The sequence below is a fragment of the Haliotis asinina genome, chromosome 13 (assembly GCF_037392515.1).
Source record: "Haliotis asinina isolate JCU_RB_2024 chromosome 13, JCU_Hal_asi_v2, whole genome shotgun sequence".
Classification (NCBI taxonomy): Eukaryota; Metazoa; Mollusca; class Gastropoda; order Lepetellida; family Haliotidae; genus Haliotis; species Haliotis asinina.
The window spans coordinates 9,288,056-9,302,810 of record NC_090292.1 but is presented as its reverse complement, the minus strand read 5'-3'; the positions used below and the strand labels follow the sequence as shown (position 1 = coordinate 9,302,810).

Sequence of the window (14,755 nt, the reverse complement as noted above, 5' to 3'; positions counted from 1 at the left end):
TCCAGCAATATCACAGGAACACCACTTCACACTTTGTACCCATAGGAGAATTGAACACCAGTCTTCTGGGTGATGAAAGGAAGCTTCAACCACTAAGCCACCTCACTCAATTCTAAACCAGATCTTGAAATGTTTCTGATGACTCCATAAAACAGGGACATTAATTAGATAACCACTAAAAGACATCATTTTCTGAAAGATATTTATTAAAATACATTTCATCGAATGTACAATGACGCATATATAATATCATTTTATGTATATTTGATCTACATAAGATATGAACTGGTTCCAAAAAACATCTTATGCTTGAATCAAAATCAAACAATCAGGCATTTTGTTTTAAGCCTAAACTGGAAATCGGGGCTGGGACAGGCAACATGGAGAGTTGGACCTGGGTACTTGTCTCAATACTCACACCCATTATGATCATGTGACGAATATATTAAACAATGTAACATACTATTCTTTCATGATTAAAAGGTTATATTGTCTTTGAAAAGTTAGACATTTATATACATAGATATTGAAAAAATTGATATTTTAGCCTCTGAGCTGAAAAATGTACTGCCATTTCTTACAAATTTGATTTGAATTAACATAATGGGTATCTGTGTAGGGTTGTGTAATGGAGGGTGGGGTACAGTTGAAAAATATTTAGATCCGTCCCAGCCCTACTTGGCCATGTTCTCTCAACATACCAGTGAAGGCCAGATTCAACAGCAAATGACAGTTTGACCATTTGTAGTAAAAACCCTACATACTCAGTCCTGGAATGTGAACAAGGGGAGACAAGCATGTTTGTTCCACACCACACTCAGAAATATTCAAGCCATATGACAGTGATCTGTAAATAATCAAGTGTGGACCTGACAATCCAGTGATTAACAGCATGAGCATCCATCGCAGTCAGAATATGATGACATGTGTGAACCAAGTCAGTGAGTCTGACCACCAAATCACCTCTAACAACAAGCAAGGGGTGGTGAACACCAATTCCAAGTCGGATCTTCGTGGGTAGGAGATAAGTTTTGAGTACTAAGGATCGGCAAGTCCTTAAATCTCTGAATACTGAAAACGTCATGTATCTCCTTGAGATGGATCTTCGGTTAAACTATTCCCCTTGTTAATTCTCCCACTCACAACTGTGGCTTAAAGGCTAGAAAACAAACAACTTTTCAAACGATTGCGTGACAGCCCAAGATCGTGTGTGAACACTCCCAGTAGGGCTAATCTTGCATGGTGTAGTTGCTGATTTATGAGTATGAAGCTACGACGCCAGAGTGTCCATCATTGAATCAGCCTGTTTCAACTCTGAAAAACACAAATCAAAACACATAAGGAACATTTAGAACATGCTGCCTGCATTTGTCAGTCCTCTGAACAAAGGGAGGCAATTTGTCCCATTTGTGGAAGAGTTCAATTCGGTAATGAGAAATGACCTTATCTAATGCCACACAGATGCTGCATCTCTTGTGTAGATACTGTCAACTTGTTCAGTGTCTCATTCAATCATGTCAATCATGTCAATCATGTCAAGAAGATATCCACACATACTCCTACTTTTCTAATTTATATTCAGATCCATGTGGTCTTATTTATTATCAAACCTGAACGGATTGTGGAAATTCATATGGTCAGTAATAATCAGTCCATTTATACTGCTCTAAATCCACACTGATATTTCAATGCATGGTCATGACAGACTCAAAATCCACAGAGACACCCTCCTAGTATGTTTAACAGATACAGTGTTCGCTCATCATGCCAAAAAGTTGGGTTCGATTCCCCACATGGGTACAATGTGTGAAACCCGTTTCTGGGGTCCCATGCCAAAATCCATGTAAAACCTGATTCACTCACTCCAAGAGATACAGTGAAGGACGTGAGTATGGTTCACGTTGTGTCTATTCTACGTCTTATCAGCCACAGCATTCCCTACCACTGCTCCAGACAAGCAAGTTCAGCTGCATATCAATATATGATTTTTTATAAGATGTTTCGGTGAAAAATCAAAGGTGCTGACAGTTATTTATCAGACAATAATGTGCACTTTTTACATTACATCACAATGTACTAGTGTCATTACCCCATTGTAATCAACCCATCGTAATTGAATATGTTGCATTGTGTCACAATGTAACAGTTGTCATTGCCTCCTACAGTAAACTTATCTGTTCCATCCCGTTTCTTGGATTGCAGTTGCTTCACTCACCTAACATCACAGGTGGAAACAGTATATTTATGTTTTCAGACAGATAAAATGTCTCAGATAAAATGTCTCAATGGAGATAAAATGTCTCAGATAAAATGTCTCAATGGAGATAAAATGTCTCCACTATTTAAGAGCAGCATGGCAATGTTCACAATGTTTAAATTCCCACAATGCAATTGTGGAATGTCCTTTGACTAGTCACCTTCATCTGGCTGTACATGGTAGTAGATGTGCAACGCTCATATTGCCCTATATGGTTTAACATAGATGTAATTACAATACTTTAGAGACGTGTGCTTTGTTACACTGTACATGGTGGTAGAGCGAACTGTATTTCTTAAATACAAAGCTTGAAGTTTGGTACTGATGACTTAGAACATCACTCAAACAAAACTGTTTTCAGCAAAACTAGATTACATTATTTTACTTCATAGAATGTCAATGCATGAACAGTGGCAACCACTCCACTATCCATAAAGTCATTATAAGCTTGTTCCTAGTCATTCTGTTTTCCAGCTGAAATCTCTTTTCTTTGAACAGAAAAATGTTAAGGTGGTGCAAATTTATATAAACATAATGCTGCACTTTGCACTTTGAAGGTGAACCAGTGCTTAATACTTAATACGATTTCCAAAATTCAGTTGATATTCTGTCTGGGTTCTTCATCTTATTGCCCACAATATCACCTACCATTCAAGAGAACTCGGAATTTGTCTGCAGACACAGTGAATGCCACAGGTTCGCTTGACAGTGTGTCTGGGTTCTTCATTTCAAGCCTAATTTGTACGCAAGGCTCGTTGATATCCTGGTGAGAAGAACAACTCATTATCCATCATAAAACAAACTGGATTTCATTTCATTTCTAAGACACTGACAGAATGTCATCAAAAACTTGGTAAGATCTCATAAATGCCATGTGAACCGAGCCAAACCCTGTCATTGATTAACAATATTTCACAAACTTCACAAATGAATTCCAACAGCAATTTATCATTCTACTCCAAATCGAGCCAATCAGCAAAATACTTGCAAAGCTAGCCACATATTTAATCTCATGATACATAATACATAGAATTAGCATAAGCTGACAAAATATAACTCACAATAAAACAATGGATTACACAATTGAAAGGGTGTATCATGGGCCTTTACTCAAGCAGACAAAACCCTGAGGAATTTAAGGGGAGACAATTTCAGGTACTGGGGATCCAGGTAGAGACAAGGAGCCACTACACTAAATCAGAACCACATGCTCCCTGAGCGAATGCCTTATATAAAAAACTGAAGAAACAGAGACATGTGACAGCTAAGATTGGATGAAATAGGAAAAGATGTTTAACTTATTTAAAAACACATTAATCATGAAATTAAAACTGACCGCAATTTTTAGTATTTAGTGCTGTAATTTATCATCTTCACTTACACTTACGTGTGCATAGATATTTTTAAGTAGGTGACATTTGGTGCAGAAATGGAGTTCATGCGTTCAGTTTCCTGTCCTGGGAAAGTTAGCTGGACAAGTTAGCCAGAAATTGTATTTTAATGTAGGTTGAAGGCCAGACTGCACCCATGTGCACATAGAATAACTGTTCATAGCCTGGATATTTTTTTTCTAAAAAACATAAGATTACTATTGGCGTGTATGGGAAAACATTTGGTGTTGTGTGACCACAAACATGCTGACCACTGACCTTCAGTTCACTGGAGCTGAGGATGTAGTCCACCCTCCACTTGACATTCTCTAGGGAGGACACTGTAACACAACACGCATAACACCATATTCCAAGGCACCCAGAAATGACACACTGAATACAATATCTTCTACGTCTGTGTCCACAGTCCCACAATGCTCAGAATAGGGGCATGACTAGTCAGCTCCATCTGAATGTACTGATCTAAACTTATATTAGTAGTAGAAGTGTTTATATTTACCATATAGTCAACATGTAATCACAGATGTTCTTGAAATAATAGAGAGAAGATATTCAACCAAGTAGTATAGGGAATGATAGTCCGAAAACACTTTTCAAAAACCCCTCTAAAAAGCCTCATTTACTAAATGAGGCTTTGGTGGGACCCTTAGCTCTTGCTACTATTGCCCCTACTACAAAGCTACGCCATCACGTTTACCGTGACTTGGCAGGCGGTAACACTGTGCCGTACGGTACGATCAATAATTCTTCTCTTACAAATCCCCTACCCGGCCCACCCCTCAAGTAGTATAAGTTAGGTTCGTCGGCTTTCATATCCACTTTATCTATGTTGTAAGTTTTGACTGACCATATAGGATCGGTGGCTCGCTTACGGCTATCGCCCTCGTGTTCCCCCGGCTGGTATAGATACCTAACTAAGGCCCTATCTGGTATCTGTTTCTCCTTTCCACGCAATGGAGCAGACGACTCTGCTAACACTGATTTTAGTTTGATAGCGTCTGCCGGTTTCTTACCAGTGAGCCGGGTGACTTCATGGTTGATTGCCGACACCACCTTGGGTAACCTCGTGACCCATTCGGTCGATCGTTTTCCAGTGGTTGTCATTTCCCTAGCATATTGATGACCGAACAAGCGCTCAGCCAAAGTCCTATTAAATCTCTCAACTATAGCTTGGCTGCGATGGGCTCCGGCCGTGCCACGTCTGACCTTTGTATCGTGTTTGGCTAGCAGTTGTGAAACGGCACCCATGAACTCCCGTCCGGGATCAACTTGCAGCTCTGTTGGCCAAGTCAGCGGGCTGCGTTTGTATATGTGTTCTAATCCTTTGGCTACTTTGGCCGAATCTTTCGTGGTCAAGGGTTCGGCTTCCTTGTAACGACTGGCTACGTCCACTACGGTTAAGGCATACTTGTACCTCTTATCATGAGGTAGGAACAGTAGGTCTGCCTGGTGAATGCTATTAGGTATGTTAATTCCGAAACTCCTTCTAGGTACGTAGCGTGGCGCCGGCAAATAGATCTGCCACAGGGCTTGTTTTTCAAGCCACGCTTTGGCTTTCTCTGGTGATACTCGCGCTATTTTAGCTAGCTTATCTACTGCGCTAGCTCCTTTCCAATATCCACGCGGGCTGTAATAAATAGCCTCAAATTTTTTCATGTCCATACGCGTATGTGTTTATACCATCAATAGCTATCCAACGTTTCGTGTCCATAGGTGATAGGGACGTCTTGTTTATAGTCAGTCCGTATATCTTATGTCCATCACTTCTAAGCGTGTTCATCTTATGCCTAAAGGTACGGGTCTTGAACAGGGCCTCCTTGAATCTGGCGTGTTTGATGTGTTGTTTCACCACATACTTCTTAACCCCTTTAGCTTTTCGGATCTCACTATTGTCGGCTTTCAATATGGAGTACATCTTAGGCCTCAAACCTATGTACTCAGCTATTGGCGTGCCAGCACACTCGTCCTTCATCTTACCTAGGACCTTTTTATTTACCGTGCTGTGTATAGTATGGGTCTTAGGATAGTCGCTGGTGTCGTATAAATCGATGTGTTTTTTCATGTCCTCGTACACGTCCTCGGTTCGAATCTCCATCAGCAGGGAATCCGTGTCAGTGTACAACACTTCGCACCTGTCGCCGTACTGTTTCTTGAGCTCGTTGTAGTAAAAGTCGTACATCAGGTGTTTGGATAAATCGAGGATACTCATCCCAACGTAAACAGGTCGGTTGAATTTTATGTGGCTTTTCTTCATGTGTATGGCAACTAGGTCGTCTGTGAATATTTTATTACGGTTGAATGCCGGACTGGCTATCAATTTCCTGAGCTTGTCTTCCTCACTAGATCTAACCAGTTTCACGGTTACGCGTTTCCTCAGGTTTTCCATAGTCTTACCAAACACCGAGTTGTTCATGAGCTTGTAGAGATTTTTCTCAAAATCACTGGTGGCTTTTTTTCGTAGGTCTGTGTTCATTCTGATGTAGGGCTCCATCCATGGGCTCTGGTCGAACATGAGCACCCTGTGTATTTTGGTCAGCCTCATACCCAATGACAGGTACAGCTGTAGGTTGCGATAGTGAACTATGTACTTGGTCTTATTCATTAAGTTAGGCACGAGTTTCTCAACGTCCGCCACACGACCACCTGACAAGTTATGTTGATACTCAGACATCCAGTCTGTGTTAACCTTCATACGTTCGGGTGCAAGGGGATAGCTGTTGTGCGATGCGTGTAATGCCTTGGGATACTCTAAATCAACCTCGAGGATATACCCTTTGTTAGAATCTGATGCAATGCTCATAACATCAACGTTTGGTACCCATTCGAATCCTCCTGTAGGTAGATACTGGCTCATGGCCCAGCCGTACAGGTTATTTGCGTCGAGGTAGAGAATGTGATTGGTTGGTTTGTTAGGATCGTAACCTTTCACGTATTGATTATTTGCTTTAGCGTATCGTTTGGATGCCATGGAAATCCCACCTCGCAAGCCTTTCTCAATGAATAGGTGCATGTCGTAATCTGTAAGCAATTCTAAATTAACTCCGGTCTTTCTAAGCAAGGCGTCCCACGACAGACCTGGGCTGGTGTAATACCATGCGGGGTCGAGTTTATACTGCTTTAAACAGGTCCGCCTGAACGTTTCAAACACGTCGGCTAACAGCAGTACATCTGTCCTCAAGTACAGATCGTGATAATCGCCCAGGTTCTTACAACCCAGTTTATTCCATACGTTAATCGCGTGCGAGTAATCGTCTCGTGAGACTGACGCCTCATTCAGCTTGCTATAAAAGCAGTCGATAGGAGGTAGTCTGGTCTCTGTGAACTTAGCCCAGCTATCCATGTACTCATATGGGTATACGCCCTTCCTCATGAGCAGGTGTCTAGTCTCGGCGTCTGTGTATCGATCTGTGATAGGGAAGGTATTGTTGGCCTTGACCAGACTGTCGAGTGACGACAGGAGGAATTGAAACGAGTCAATGAACCTAAGTCCGTTTAAGCTGAAGGAGATGTATCTCTCCATGTTGTTTGGTATGCACGATATATTACCATCGATTTTCGCGATGGCCTGCATGATCAAGTGAGAGTCGTATCCTCTCAAGTTGTGAAAGACAACGGGGATGTTTATTGTCTTAGGATTGATTTTAAGCTTGAGGTTGCACGCGTTGTGAGCGGCGCCTCTATACTTACCAGTTATGTGGCAGTGATCTCTCACCGAATCACCGTTAAGTGGTGAGTCGCACACGTGACAGTTAGTGCTACTGGCGTGAGCTAGCTTGTCGGCTCTGGTCATACGCATTGGAGCGATTTTATACAATGCATTCCTAATAATTTTTTCTTCCTCCTGCAAGCACTTTAGAAACCTTTCAGCCGCGTCAGGACCCCTATACACTACCGGAGCTTTCGTTTCCCCGTCACAACGGACGACAATGTATCCAAACGAACAGGCTTTATGCTCTTGTGTTTTGTGTGTGAAACTCCCACTAGTGGATGATTCCCCAACCACTAAGGCTTCGAAGTCGGCGTATATTATATAAGGCACAGACATTTGGTTCTTGTGATTGTCGAATTTTAGGATATTTTCACCTTCCTTAGGCATGTCGACTCGTATGGCCGTCTGCCCAACACCTTGGCAATCCTCCAGGTGGGATTCTAATAAATCAGCCCGACTGAAACAGTGTAGGCATCGTACACAAAAGTGTTTTTCCCCAACGTGTTTCGACTGGTCGTGCAACAACCGGCTGAGATGTTTTATCCACGTGTAGTGATACGTTTCACCTTTTTGAATCATGAATAAATTAATAACTTGACAATCCTTCACCGGGCTGACCCTGTGTATTATTGTTGTATTACCTTCGTGTCCAAAGACATTTATAGCCAGATTATTCTGTTTTTCTACTTTAGTGATCTGGGATATTGGGGTGGGTTCATCTATACCATCCCAGTTGAGCCCATCGTCCTGTGGATAATTAGAAGGCCTGTTCGGATTAGTGGCAGCTGGAAATAAGGCTGACCTGATAGATAACCTCAAGCAATCGTTTCCTCTATTCTTAACGTTTACTATAGCTTGTTTGTTCTTATAGTAGGGAGGCAAGGCTAGGTATGACCCACCTCTGAACGGCACGTATTTAGCTATATCTAGATAGACATTATCGATTTTATCTACAGCCCACCCGGACCCCATGTGTGTGTAGCGTTCTAGGTATTCTCGTATCTGCTGAAAACTATTATCGATTGATGTGTCAATGGTCTCTGCATGTGTGACGACCTCTTGTTTACCTCGGAAGTAAGGTTGAACATACTCAGTGGTACTCCCAACCTGCTTATCGAGTGACATTTTCACTGTGATCTGAAACTTGATACTTCCTAGATTATTTAGTTCCTGGTTGACCTTATCAGCTATCAGAGGCTTAATATCTGTAATGTCTATGTTTCTATCAATGTGCATGCGCCAACCTCTCAAATAATTGCCTACGGCGTGCTCAGTGCGCACGAACTGTAGGTCAATAGCTCTATTCTGTCGTAATAATTCTACAAGCTGTGGTTTTCTCATACGAGAATACCCGCCTAAACCCAAATCGTGTGCCTCGGCTTTCAGTTGTTTTACAGTTGGACGTGCTACTGGGGTATGTGATAACAATGCGGTTAACCCGGCTTTCCCCAATTTTGAATAACCCGTGTATCCAAGCTGTTTCGCTTGAGCTTTTAACTGTTTTACCGTAGGAGGGACTTCTAAACCTAGTAATCTCAACAATGCTGGCTTCCGCATTCTAGAATACCCGATAACACCTCTCTGTTTTGCGACCCTCTTGAGCTCGCGCACAGTAGTCATTGTGTTTACACCTAAGAGAACTAATGTCTAATTGGTTCACAGTAAGGGGAGGTAACTCCTCCACTCTTGATAAAAAATATTTTATTTCTTGTAATCACTTATTAACCAAACTCGGTTTGTTGGCCACAATTCTCGTAAGTCTTCCAACAGCTTGTGTGAATCTATGTAGGCATCGATCAGTGTTTGGTTATTTGATAACAATTCGATTAACCCGGCTCTCCCCAGGTTTGAATAACGCCGGCATCCAAGCTGTTTTGCTATAGCTTTTAATTGTTTTACCGTAAGATAGGCTTCCATATTCAAGAATGTACAGTAGACATGTTTACACCTAAGAGAACCAATCTCTAATTGGATTTTATCTTGAGCAGTCGCCTACGTTCTTTTATGTAGTCTTTTTTATTCTCGTATATGAGTTGATGTCTGACTACGTTCGCTCCGTGAGCTTTACATAAACAGTAGTGCCCTTTAACCCCGATACCACACACAGAACACGTGTAGTTAGGACTTCCCATATGGAAACAACAGAACCCCTGATTCCTGCATTTCCTACCACAGGCCTCGGTCTTCCCCATAAGTATATATTCGCATCGGTATGGAGCGGGTCTCATGTTTACTTATATAGGTATTTTAGTTTAATTGTTTAGCAACCAACGCAGTAGCTGCTATACCCAACACTATGAAGCCCAGTTCACGATTCATTTGTCCCTTGGATGGTGTGTAGTACTGAGCGAGTGTGGGTTCATTGAGCGCTTCCAATCGTTTACCAGTTAGTAGGTAGTATTCTTTCATTGCTTCATCGACATCGTTGAATGTTTGAACGGCATGGTTTTCACGCTGGAGTTGTTCGTTAATAAAATCGAGCCTCTGGAGGCGTTTTTTAGCGTACTCGGCCTGTGCTCTTTGTAATTTCTCAGTAGCGAGATCGTGTCGCTTCCTTTCTTCCTGTATTTCAGCCGCGTGATCATCTCGTAGTTTCGAGAAGAGGAAATTACTCCCGGAAAATGCCAGGGCATTCACTAACGCCCCACCAACCATCATAGCTATCGTGGCCATCCCTATATTTATTTCATTATATTATCAGGTATTATTCCTTGTTTTACTAGGATGTCTTTTGTGGCCATCGCCATACCAAGGTTCATTATGAGCATACCCATATCCTGCAGGTTGAAATCTAGCTTGATAGTTGGTTGTTTAAGCACCATTTTAGTCAACCGAGCGTACCCTACTGCTAAACTGGCTACCACTGTGGCGTGGTATGCGTCGTTGACGAACGTTTTCCCCTCAGACATTATGTATATGATATAAAATATTTTAAATTATAACATGATATGCGGGTCTACCATGGGGGATACCCCCATACCCTCACTGTTCTCACTGTTGGGTTGTGGCTCACTGTGGGAGGTATATAACCATGTTATAACCACGGCAGCAGTTACGCCTACAGCCAACAACAGTCGGGTTGGGTTGGTCACTTTATGTTGGTTACACCACCGTTTTTTACCGGCAGCTACTCTCTTAGGATTCTTCTGCCTGGTTACTGTTGGAGGTACCTCCACTGAAGGGGTCACTGTTGGGGGTGGGGTCTCCTCCATCACTGTTGGGGGTACCTCCACTGGGGTTTCCTGTGCAGCATCCATCTATACTATTATTATTATTCTTTCTCTCAAATTGGCAATGTTTTGCTGTGATAATCGCCGCCGTCACTGGAGCCAACAACATACCATATTTGTGGTACAGCCCGCAGCTGATAGAGCTCACGGCGTGTTCGATAAAAGGGTCTTTCTCGAGGTCCTCCCACAGGTAAAGTCGGCGCTCTGGTGGAATGGGAAGGAAATGTGACACAATACCGGTGTACATCTGGGTCATAGCCGATCCTATTGTCTTTGTCATTTCTGCTCCGAGCCGGGACTCGTATCTAGCGTACAGCTTATCGATTTCTTCGGCTGACATTTTGTTAATTTTATCCGGAGTGTAGTCTCCAAAGTAATGTTTGGCTTTGCCGCCAACAGCCAACGCCACCAGTTTCTCTCGCTTGGGGGAATCCCCAGTTGGGGAACCCTCCACAGACAATTGTTCGAGCAATTCCTCACACTCCATCTTATAATATAACAAGTAAGATTTAGTTTTAACTATATAATACCCAATACAAACAAAACACAGAGAAATGAAAGTTAAGTTGCACACGACAAATACTTCAAATATCATAGCTATGCTTAGCTTTGCTTAGCTTTGCTTAGCTTTTGCTTAGCTTTTACTTAGCTTTGCTTAGCAAACTATATATGCTACTGGTTGGTCGGTCTTTAGTACGAGCTTAGCGTGTTTAGTTTCAGCGAGCTGTTTCTTTACCCGTTCCCGTTCTAATTTACTCATCACATCGTTCTCTCTCAAACACTCCTCGAACGAATCCCTATCCTTGCAGTGAAATAAGGCCACCCATCGCGTCTGCTCCCTGAGGTCTTTCAACACCGAGTTGAACTTCTGCGTTAGCACCCAGACGCTGTGATTTGCATGCCGGCCGGAGAAGGCCAGGTACGATAGCATGTCTCTCTTTTTTGTTATCTCGCGATTAGCGCTGCAGTCGTCCAGTATAAACAGCGTCGGTTCCCCTTTAAATTTCTCGTGAAGAGCTTTCAACCAGTCCTGCAGGCGTGTTCCAGGGTCGATTTTGTGTACGTCCGGGTCCGTCATCACCCAAGGTCGCGCGTACGTTTTATTCATGCCCAGAGTAGGGCACATGATAACGATGTTATCGAACACATCCTTGTAGTAACCCTCCAACATATCCAACACGAAAACGGTCTTCCCACAGCCAGTCTGCCCGCATATGATAGCGCAGTGTGGGTCAGTGGGTAGGTGGGGGAGACCCCCACTAGTAGATGGCTTGCACGAATCTCCCATTGTCTATATTAAGTTGCGCGTCCATAATTACGTACAGATATAATTTCAACTTACCAGCGGTTTGGGCCTTCTTATTAATCTGGATGGTTATCCCTTCGCTACCGTTATCTATACGACGCCCGCTACCGTGCAGTTTATCATCATCCGTGGATCGCATGTCCAACCATAGGGCGTACTTGGTGGTCAGGTATTCACCGATCTGCACGGAGCCGAGGTCCAGGTCCTTTGTTATATAATCCCCCACTGGTAGCTTTTTTATCTCATCCCACTGCTGGTGTGGTCTCATACCATGACTGAACAGCTGGTTGGGCACGCCCTCGATAGTCACTTCCACCTTTTCAATCTCGGGGTTGAAAAACTTTTCGCTGTCCCTCCGGAATGGATCATAATCCTCCACGGGGACGACCAGGATACCTTTCATCGATCGCGCCGGCACGTTCAGGTTGATATTCCACACAGTGTCGCTCTTATCTCGCACGACTGATCTATGCCTCAGTACGCGATCGTACAGGATGGCCATCTTCCCAGAGTACTGGCTTCGAACCTGCCTGGCCAGCTCCGGGCTAGTGACCATGTCGAACTCCAGAGAGATGTTGTCTATGGCATAACTGGCCTCATCACCGTTCGGCGTACGCACTACTTTGCTATAGTCGTTAAACGTGAGCTCGTATTCGAGCCTATCACCCAGCGCGGCCTGGTAAAACGGCGCGTGTCCCGTGAGCAACTCGAAGTCGAGCGGCACGCAGAATCGATTCCCGTATGCTAGAGCGATGGCCTTTTCACCGTCCGATAGCTTGTCTTGTTGGTCTTGCGTGAAGACGTATCCTATGCGCGCCCGGGTTGATTTGCTGATACCCTGGTACACATCATTGACTCGTTCTCTCTCGCTTTTCCAGAGATCCTTGTAGCAGTGAAACACGTCGCTGTCGTCGATGCTCAGTACCTCGTTACCGCTGATCTTGACGGTCGTTTTCTTGATGATAGCTCGACCCACGTTCCGCACTAGCTCGCGTTTGTCGTTGTCGGAGGTCAACGTGATATTGAACGCCAGTCGAACAGTGCCTGGTACAATGAGGTCATTCTCACCAAGGTTTGGAAATCTAACCAGCAGAGTTTGGTTCTGGTCTATCTTGCTGGGATTGTTGGTGATGGTCACCGACTGTCGCACGGCTCTGGCACCTAATGGCTCTCTCAATTTTCTGAAAGGATCTAATTTTCTACCGTACATTGTTATATATAAATAAAATATATTTAAATACTAATGGATGAAGACATACCTATGGATGATATGCGGGGCGCTAGTGCCCAGGTATACGATGATGAGCAGGAGACCTCATTTACTAGTTTGCCATTGAGCCAACAACTTTTAGAAACAACGGTAAATGATTATTACGAAGGATTAAAAAACGATAAAAACTACGTTGAACCAAAGGGTCGAGACTACAATAATTTTTTTATTGATAAAAAGGGTGTTCTACGTCTTAAGTCTGCCCCAGAGGTCAACCTCTTTAACAAGATCAATAAAAAACCACTGGCCTTGTCAACTCTAGCCAGCCGCAATGGTGGTGGCGAATTTATCCATGAACATCTAAACATGCCTGATTACGGTGGTGCAATACCTAAGACCGTTAAAGAAGATCTGCAAGCTACCAGATCCCACCTCACCACTATAGATGAAATGACGCCAGAGCGTGCTACAGAAGCCTCGGACAGCATAGAAAAACTATTGAGCACCTACTGGGACAAACCGTTACCGGGGTTTGACTTTCCGGTAAGGGAACTGTACGGCTTAGACGAAGCCGTGAAACGCGTGCGTGGAGAACTCGTGAACAACATGGGGAAACTGAACGAAATCGACGAGCACATTGCTAGGGAAAAAACCAAACTCACCGAAACTGACGACGATGATATGAAGAATCGTATCAATGAACGAATACGTGATTTAGAAGACGAGAGACGTACACGATTGGAAGCCGCTTCCTCGAATCGTGAACATCTTCGATCCCAGATCAGCCGTATTCGGGAAACAATCGATAGAATACTGAACGAAGATACAACTTTAGCCAACAGGATTCGGATATTGTTCCGGGAGCAAGGGATCACCATCGCCAGCATTCTGACTGCATTGGGTTTTATTATATCAACCCTGGTGGTGTCACTGGTGGGAGGAACCCCTATGGGGCCTGCCGGCGGCGGGGGAACTCCAGGCGGTGGTGGGGGTGTTAAAGACTGGATTAAAAAACTCGGGGAAGGCCTAGCTAAACTGGCTGGTAAAGCCGCCGAAGCCCTTCCCGGCATCCTGGGTAGCATCGTCTCGTGGTTGTTGGGCGCTCTGTCTAAAACTGCCATGTGGCTCAGTCAAAACATGTGGGCAGCCATCGTCGCCGTGGCGGGTCTGGTGTACGTAGCGGCTAAGAAATCTTTAACCAAATAAGTCCCAAAGTTACCCCACCAATCACTAAGGCTGTTTTATTATCAATATGCTGTTGATAGGTGGTGGAAACCCCCACACCCCCAGGGGGTACCTCCACATGAATTTTAGGCTCCGGAGGTGGCGCCACTATACCCTTTTCACGTGGTTGGGTGCGTGGGATATGTGGGGTGTTAATATCGGGGTTGATACCCAATTTTTGGTCCGCCGTGGCTATAACTATTTTGTTGTTATAACCCACCACTTTTTTTATTCTCAGTTGCATATCACTCGGAGCCATGTATAACCCCACGCCGAACACGTAATTGACTTTCGATCTGGCGTATTCTAACACATTTTGGTAACGGTCGATGGCCCTCGGGAGATCAACTGGAGAATTGATAGCATCCTCAACGTTGGAAACGAATTGTGTCTGAGCGTCGTAAGCAGTTCCCTTACCGAGGATGTTA

The 14,755-nt window shown here is 43.7% G+C and overlaps 1 protein-coding gene across 3 annotated transcripts in view; it reads right to left on the bottom strand.

Annotated features, from left to right (window-relative positions):
• Positions 1-188: 188 nt before the first annotated feature.
• LOC137260098 (COMM domain-containing protein 4-like) overlaps positions 189-14,755 on the bottom strand; it is a 30,646-nt gene continuing 16,079 nt past the window's right edge. For all 3 annotated transcript variants that reach the window (XM_067797790.1, XM_067797791.1, XM_067797792.1), the window contains exons 7-9: positions 3,907-3,968; positions 2,906-3,020; positions 189-1,314 (exon numbers count right to left, since the gene is read on the bottom strand). In XM_067797790.1, coding sequence (XP_067653891.1) covers positions 1,271-1,314; positions 2,906-3,020; positions 3,907-3,968 — 221 coding nt within the window. In that variant the 3' untranslated portion in view covers positions 189-1,270. The remainder of the gene's footprint in view (positions 1,315-2,905; positions 3,021-3,906; positions 3,969-14,755) is intronic.